Consider the following 8,905-nt stretch of genomic DNA (forward strand, 5'->3'; position numbering starts at 1 on the left):
AGAGTGCACAGTGACTCTGTTTTGTGTAGATTTGACCCTGCGATGCAGTGTAGGATTTGATTTGATTTGATATTGTCATATAAATAATCTAATTATTTAGGTAAACAAGCATCGGTAAGGTTGACATTGTTGAGGTTGGGCCATTAGATTGAAGATGTTCCAATTTTCTGAATGTCTTAGCAATAAATGATCCATACAAACATTTGCATTGACACGGTTATGCATGAAAAAATGTATATTATCATTATAATTTTTCACCCGTTGCAACGCACAGGCATTTTTGCTAGTAAAATAAAATGTACGGACATGCCTGTGTACTAGGTAAAAAAAATAAAATGGACATATAAAAATGCATTTTGTTATAATTCTCAAAGAATTACAATAATACAAAATCCTTAGTCTGCGCTCCACGGCCTATAGGCAAGGTGGATCTGACTTGACAATTATGTTTACCAGGTTCCCGTGGTTTCGGAAGACACCAGGTCAATTATACCTCCGATTAAGCTACGCTGGTCATCGTTGTCGGTCTTCGCTTCATGTTCTGCCATGCATGATTGTGATGGTGGTGATGGTGTAGATGTATGTGGGCGCCATGAAGAGGTCTTCAGCGAGAGCATGAATGACATCGGTGGTGGCGTTGAGCCTGAGAGTATTCTTCCTTTACTTAAGTCTATATTTCCTCCCAACTTTGACGGTTTATCACCTACATTCAAATATACACCAACACTCCTGGAATATGTTAGAATTAAACCCTACCACTATGTTGGATGTTTCATTAATTATGTTTTATGCAGGTATTGGCGGCATAGAATTAGCATTTAACAGCCGTCAACAGAGGTACGACTACAACTGGTCTTCAACCAGCGGCGTAGAGATTCACCCACTACCTCTGCGATTTGTTGAGAACAACTACACATCTGGTCTTTGCCCAGTGTGGTGGTCGTCTCATTATCCCATGTGCGTCAACTTCTGTAAGTATTTATATGTGCAAAATTTGTTCGTTGATCCCCTTTTCTTATATCGTCGTGTCTTGAAGTCGATCATATTGTTCCTTTACTCTATTCTGACAAAGCCTCCAAGAAACATAAGGGGATCTCGTCTGGGGACGCGCGCCCAGAGCTGATAAGTCCTTGTCAGATGCTTCAGAGCCAAACGACCATGTCATATCTGGTAGAGTGCTCCCTAGATGCATATTAACTGAGCCATGGATTCGTCAGCTTCAGCTTGGTTTGTTATAAGATTTAAGCTGCCTTTTGGAAAATGACTTTTCCATAAAGCCAACTAAGGGTAGCTTTGGCGAGAGTACTCTTTTATCGTCACATGCAGATTCAATTTATTTTCAATTTTTAAATTCATATTATATTGTGTTACCCTTGAGCGTTCGCTCGGGGGCTATTTCAATCTAACAATCTGTTCTGAGTATTGATTTTAGGAAAGTCAGATATCAGAACAGTTAAGTCAGATTTTAGGGCTTTGTTGCAGACTCTACAATTACTCGATTATCCAAGAATGGTTGGTGGATTACAGAATAAAGCTATTGTGTATCTGCCGAAACAAAATTCCTTATGTTCAATCCAAATTCTCGATTACGATAAAACAAGGAATTTAGTCGCATACTCCGCATTTTCTCGGTCGTCTGAGAATGATTAAATGAGCACGACAACTGTTATTCCAAGGTATTCGATCAAGATCATCAACTTGTTCATTTGCATTGAAGTCGGGGCTACTGTCAGGGTTATAGATAACACATACCCAATAGTAATCGACTAAGCTCGGCGGGGCCCACCATATACCAAGTCTTATACGGAATCATATCTCGTATATATAGAAGGAGTTCTGGATAAGGAATGACAAGTACAGTTCTACGTGGAAACAATAAGGACTACTCAGATTGTTTCCATATTGGTCTCCCTAGTTCTACTTGGACAAGGGGACATCTATGGGTATAAATACAAGACCCCCTAGGAAGAGAGGGGGAAAAGTAGTCAGAATAGACACGAATATATGCCACCAAACATCAATATCAAAGATTAACCTAGACAAACCCAATCTGGCGCCTACATAGGCCAACAAGAGGGATCTAGCGCTATCTTTGATCTCACCGAGTACGTATTCGAGGAGGGAGACTACCCCGTCGTCGACTACGTGTTGGTGTTTCATGCCGCCAAGTCGACGACACAACTAGATAGGTTATCTCAAATATTGTACTTGTGTGATTCTGATGAATAAGAGCTACACCGGCTTCGGCCAACATGAGTTGGGCTATTACCTGATTCTGATGTATAAGGGGCCTGAACCTGTATAAAAATCCTTGTCTCTGGCTCTTTTACCTCAATCTCGTATATACTCTGGTACCAACGATCCCCATACCATGCAAATACCGTAGTCGTGATCTAAAACGTCGACAATACTATATCTATTTATTTCTAATTTACAATTATAAATGATGTGGTGGCAGCAGTGATGCACGCCCGCAAGAGACGAATCGTTTGCAAGAAAAAGGACCCTAGCCGAAAGAAGCTCAAAAAAACAAAAAAGAAAAAAGAAAATCAAAGGTCGCCCACAATCTTTAATCCCTCCCCATCCCCACTCTCCACCAACCCACCACTCCTCGTTCCAATCTCGAATCCTTCGAGCAAGCAGCCTCCGGTTCGCTACCTCCACCTCTGCCTCTGCCATGCCTTCGCCTTCTTCTTTCCTCCTCATCTCATCCTCCGCCTCGAGCGCACCCTCTGTCCTGCTCATTGTGCCGTTGCTCAACTCACACGCGCCGCTCGGTCGCATGCACCGCATCATGCTCAATGCCACGACCACATCACGCCAGCCACCCACTGTGCATCTCGCCTTATCCCCGCGCCGGCGCTAGGCGAATCGCAATGATGACGGCAAGGAGGACGAGAAGGCGGCAGCAGTGTCCATGGTGATGGTGGATCTAGTAGAGTGGCCATGGCGACGGTGGATCTGGAGGAGGACGCAGCTAGCAAGACAGAGGCTGGCGATGGGTGGATTGGTGGAGGGCACCAAGCAATGCGAAGGCTGGCGACGACCACATCTTTTGTGGATCTTGTTGTAGGTGGCAGCAGAGGAAGGCGCAGGCGGCAACGGTGTGACCACGACATCAAGTGGTCCAACACTGTTCATCTTTAATTCGGGCTAGCTGCCATCGGTCTAGTGCTGGGCTTGAAGGAGATCAAGTTTAAGGTGGATCCTTTACTGATTTTATTTGGGTGAAATCTGGTTCTTGTTTTTGCCTTATGGTTGTATCGAACTATCAAAGTCTGATTTTGGTAAGTGCTTCCATGAGATTAGATTATTGTCAAGATTTTGTTGTTATGGGTTACCGGCTATAACTTGGTTTTTCTAGTCTCCGATTGGAAGAATCGGACATTGATGACACAAATGCGCATACAAAACGGATTACAAACGAAATTTTTTGGTGACGAACGGAAAATTACTAGTCTTTTAAGTAGTTAAGATAAGATAAGATATAGGTATAGATGAGGACAGGACAAAGTGTTACAACGGACAAAATGTAGACATACTGCACATGATATATAGGCTCATATTTGTTCTGTTTGGGAATTTCAGAATTCAGATTGAGCACAATAAGCTCATCTTCTACTCGGCTTGGTGGCATGGCCTAGTACCACATAGGTACAAGGGTATTTGCGTAACAAAAATCCGGTACCTAGTTATCGTATCTGCAATAGTACTCCCTTCTTCGCAAATTAATTATCATATAATAAAATCCAAAATTTATCAAATTGATCATCATATAACCGTATGGACATGGATTTCATCGAAATATAATTAATGTCGTAGGAGATAATGTGCGCATGCTAAGAGTGTAATTGGCATGGTGTTTTACTTGAATGTGGGCATGGTGTCATGATTGATGCGATTTAAATTACTTTTGGTCTTGGTGTATAAACATATATGATAATCAATTTAGAATGGAGGGAGTAGCTCTTTTATATTAATTATCACGAGTGAAATATATTTTTTAATTCAGTGGAATACAGGTGAGGTGGTGTTTATAAATGCATCGGCTATGATCTTGTACGCCCTTTCCGATGGATGGACAGCATCAAAGAATACATATTTATCAGCATCGTCGCATGCCAACGCATCGTCCAAGGCACATAGAATTCCTGTCTCCACAAATCCCGTGCCACAACATCCTTGCATTGAGTTCCCAAAACCTGATTTGATCACAAGAAAAAAATACAATTCGGAGTGGATTAGATAATTTAAATTTTTAGGATCATACGTTTAATCATGGAGAATAGGATTACATAACTTATATGCTCCCTTCAATCATAAATATTTGACTTTTAAAACAAGATTTTATCAAACATTTAAAACTTTGATCATAATTAATTTCTCAAAACTTAGTTTTAAAATAACAAATTAAAATGGCATGCATAGATTTTCTTTTAAGATTACTATCATAAGACCCTAAATTTATTTAATACAAAATATATAGTCAAAATTTCCAAATTTTGATCAACGATCTCATGGTTGGTTTCTGGCTAAGTAAGGATACATAAAATTGTTTTGCGTAGGACCATTAGATTTTAGTCTTAGCGAATTAAATAAAGCCAATGCTAAAAAACATTGATAAAAGTACATTAAATAATTTAACATTAAGTTTAAAATTTTAACTTTTGCTTGTGGCTTATAAACCAACAAGCAAACAGTGAGGTTAAATATTATGACAAATGTCAAATATTTATAACCAAATTTCATTGACACGAAGAACGGGTTCCACGCCTAGGCACACTTAAGTATCTTGTGTACAACCCATAGAGACACCCGGAGACACAATGCCACAGGGTTAGGTACTACTGAACGATCACTCGAGACCGATAGAGAACCTGTCATCGTGAACACACACCAGTTTGACTTAGACTCGGTGGATAGCTAGGACAACCTCTAACGCCATAGAGACGAGAGAGACAACGAGCAATTAGGGGATATATTGGAGGATGAATAGACATAGGATGCCAGAAGAAAGGAGGGATATGTAGATGACAGAGGTATAGATAATAGACTGATTTTGACGATTGATTGTTGGTTGATCGAGCTTGGCTCCTATTTTATATATATAGGAGGGATGGTGTTGCACCTAAAGGATCTTCTCCACATCCGATTGGGCTTATGAAGGTGTTACGGAAGTGTTAAGACTCGGGAAACTTAGATACAATCTCGAAGTAGGTTTAATATATCCAAAAGGTTCTGAATACAATTAACAATCTCGAACTAGGTTCAATACTGGGTACTGAACTACTGACCAAAATTTAATATGAAGCGAAGTGCATTACTGGGTACTGACCATATTCCCATGGCTTGGCAATGATGGCAGAGAGGATGCTGTACTGATCAACATACTCTACTTGTGCCCCTGGCAGCTCCCAGTTGAGCCTCCCAATAAGCCTCTTGAGCCTTGCGTTGAAGCTCAGAGCCACCATGTTGTACATCTCGTTGCAATCCCCAGGCCTGTCCGGGTTGATCGTCCTCTCCACCGGCAGGCACCCCAGCGGTGGCAGCCCGGCGAGCTTCACCCGGCGGCCGCCGAGCTCGTGCACGGCGCGCACCGCCCCGGCGGCGGCGCCGGCGAGGTAGGCCTCGTAGCGCGGCAGGGTGAAGCGGTTGCCCCTGATGGGGAAGACGAGGTAGTTGTGCAGGAAGTCGCTGGTGCCGACGCTCAAGATGTAGAGCGCCTGGCTTATGATGTGGTGTGCCGCTGCCTCGCCTTTGGCCCACCTCAGCTTCTCCTTGTACTGCCTGAAGTGGTCTATCTGCTGACTCAGGGTCATTGCTGACTGCAAATTAGTAAAACAAATGACAAGTACTGCATTAGGTTATGGTCTTGTCATAATGAGTGCATGCATGCATGCATGGGTTTGTTAGTTAGTCCAAGTTATGGTTCAATTAATTCTCGTGTACTCCCACCGTTCCATAAACAACAAACTTATATCCTGGAGGAGTATTAGTATTTGGTTCTACACAGGGCCACCTAACTGCAGTTCGATCAGTCTACTGCCTGACACTAAGTATTTCCTCCATTGTATTTTCTAGGCTGTTAATTGGGCAAGAATTAAGATAAGATAATATCATATCTCTTCTCTACTAGTATAAAATTTTAAGATGTTTTTGTCAAAAAAAGATTCTCAAGGCCAGTCTAAAATCTATTACTGTTCACTTATCAAAAATCTCTACTCTTCGCTTGTTCCAAGAGAAGAAAAAGGAAACGGTATTACAAGTACCGGATAGAGGACAGCGAGCGAGCTGACATCCGGCCAGGCCTACATGGGCCACGATCTAGATAATGTTTTCTTTTTACCAGAAAGGAACGTGTAATGACCAGCTATAATCTCTACTATTATAAAAACTGAAGATATTTTTATCGGTATTTTGGTATGTCATTCGTACATGAGTCAGCTTTTAAGTTCGTTTGCTTTTAGCAATACATATCCGTATTTGAGTCGGTTGTTAATTTCGTTGGATCTTACTAATACAGAAGAAATCATATAAGAAATCCGTTTAAAAAAAACTTGCATGTTAACTTGAGACGATCAACCTCAACTGCAGTTTATGATTTTCTAAAAAATATATACATATATCGAAGCGAATTTCCACATCTTAATTAAACTATATAACAATAATAAGATTAAAATAGATTTCACCCGTTACAACGTTCGGTCATTTTTTCTCTAAGTCATTAATCAAATTTTAAATTTTGAATCGGTTAGATTTTCTTCATATACTTCTGATTGGTTGAAAGTATACAAATTTGCCATTGGAATCAGTGCCACAGAAATACGTAGCACCAATCTTGATTCCTAAAAATATTTATACTTTAGAATGGTGGGAGTATTAATTTGTGCACTAAACAAGGTTCCCAGGTTCAGTTTCTTGCTTTTGGATAGGCCATGAAGCATAGTTACTTAATTGTCTCGAGACTTTTGCAGTATTCTTCTAATTAATATTTCATATTCCCTTTATTTGTCGCAAATTAAAATAACTAAGTGGCAGTGGATTTTGCGGTTATCAGTTTTCTCAACTTATTACAAGTATAATGTGGCAAATTTGTCAACAACTGATATGGTTTTTTCTATCGTACGCCAGGTATAAGATATGGTTTTTTCCTTATTCAATGCACAGTTCACGATTTAGTACAAACATAAATTTATTTAATAAAGCTTCTGATTTCAAATAATTTTTTTCTCTAAACTATGAAGACAGAATTATTTTTTACATTTACTTTGTACATTTCAAAATAATTTACAACTTTTAAATTGTCCTTGATTATTCCTATTACATATACTACCAAATATTATTTTCACTGTCAATTAAAAAACATATTTTATGCACTATATTTACTGAATCATAGAAATTTTTAACGTTTTATTGAATTTTTTTTTAAAAAAAACGTTAATCGACTGATGGTAACCGCGAGCTGTAATTAGTATAAAGCAGACGGTACTATTAAACTTCTAAAAAAATATACTTTATTTACTACTAGTTTGTTTTCTCGATAATTGAATTTAATCATTGACGTTAAGGACAATTTAAATCTTGGTGGGTAGAATTATAATGCATTTACTAATAATTATCATCGCGTCATCGGGGATAGATCTAGGAAGTAATTGAATGAACAAAATAGATAAAAGAAATATACACATAGAAGAAAATACAACCAAACTCCAACAACATTTAAAAAAGAAGGCAAAATTGTTTAAGGAGCAAATCCCCCCAGTTGAGACGTTGCGTTGTTCTTTGCTCGATCTGCTCGAGAGGGAAGGAGAGGTATATAAGGGCGAGGTCAAATGTGTCGTTCTTATTTAGAATTGGCACCTATGTCTGATAACTTAAAATGGTGTCATTTTAAAATGGGTTCTCCAATGATTATTTCGATTTGGTAAATGGTGAGCCCACTCAAAGAAGTCGTTTGTTAATAAAAACTGGTTATGCCGGTTTCTATTAACAACCGTCACATAGATGCCGGTTATCTCCAATGGTGTCCCGCGGCGGCGCGCGAGAAAAACAATGTTGATTCTAGAATTTTCTACACATACAGTGTCACCCTTTTTTTATTGTAATAGTGAACAACACTTCCCTGTTATTAATTAGTTTGTTGGCTGATCAATGTTTATACATTTTTTTTGGAAAAAAAAAAAAGACTTTCACCCTGAAAGAGCTGGAAAGTATAAAAGGCTAGTATATATTATACCCCGTACTATATACTCACTAGGATTTGTGCAGTGATGTTGTCTAGGCCCGTTCCGGCGGAGGCGAAGCTGACGCCCGACGCGAGCTGGTGGATGCTGTGGCTGGGGTCAAGGTACGGCGGCACGGCGGGCGGCAGCCCCAGCGCCTCGGAGACGAAGTCGGCGGCGAGCCGGCCGTTGGAGAACCGGCCGGTGGCCACGCCGCCGGCGAAGTCCCGCCCGTACGGCGGGTAGTTGCCCCTCGCCATGGTCTGGATGAAGTTGTTGTTGCCCGTGTCCGCCGTGGAGTCGCCGAACACGATCACCGCCGGGACGCCCCCGCCGCCGCCGGCAACATGGCATAGCAGGACGTGCGCGATCACCACCACCACCACCACGGCTTTCATGCCATGTCGTCGCGACGACATCTTAATTAGTACTCCCAAATTAATTTTTCTCTATTTTCGTTCTGGGATTCGTCACTGGCTACGTGCAAGTATTTATAGTGTCGTCGCCGCGAGCGACAAGGGCACGCAAACGATGAGCCGGGCTTGTTGTTCATCCGTCTCCGAGGCGTTTGCTTGCTCTACATGCCCCTAGCTGCAAAATTTTGGTAAGTTCTAGTACAGATTACTTTTTATCTAATCCGATTTCATGATGCCCAGAAGATTGCATGCATGCATATTGATCAA

The 8,905-nt window shown here is 40.7% G+C and overlaps 1 protein-coding gene across 1 annotated transcript; it reads right to left on the bottom strand.

Moving 5' to 3' along the window:
- Nucleotides 1-3,880: 3,880 nt before the first annotated feature.
- Nucleotides 3,881-8,664, bottom strand: LOC127785254 (GDSL esterase/lipase At2g42990-like). The gene is made up of 3 exons (XM_052312687.1): nucleotides 8,255-8,664; nucleotides 5,336-5,825; nucleotides 3,881-4,202 (listed from the first exon to the last, which is right to left on the bottom strand). The coding sequence occupies exons 1-3, from the start codon at nucleotides 8,639-8,641 to the stop codon at nucleotides 4,009-4,011; spliced, it is 1,071 nt and encodes a 356-aa protein (XP_052168647.1). The 5' UTR covers nucleotides 8,642-8,664; the 3' UTR covers nucleotides 3,881-4,008.
- Between the last annotated feature and the right edge of the window lie 241 nt (nucleotides 8,665-8,905).

Source organism: Oryza glaberrima, chromosome 9, assembly GCF_000147395.1.
Source record: "Oryza glaberrima chromosome 9, OglaRS2, whole genome shotgun sequence".
Lineage (NCBI taxonomy): Eukaryota > Viridiplantae > Streptophyta > Magnoliopsida > Poales > Poaceae > Oryza > Oryza glaberrima.

Coding starts and splice junctions, on each gene's coding strand:
- LOC127785254 (XM_052312687.1), bottom strand. CDS start 8,641: ATGTCGTCGCGACGACATGGCATGAAAGCCGTGGTGGTGGTGGTGGTG. Junction 5,826..8,254: donor ACATCACTGCACAAATCCTA/GTGAGTATATAG, acceptor ACTAATTTGCAG/TCAGCAATGACCCTGAGTCA. Junction 4,203..5,335: donor TGCCAAGCCATGGGAATATG/GTCAGTACCCAG, acceptor TGATCAAATCAG/GTTTTGGGAACTCAATGCAA.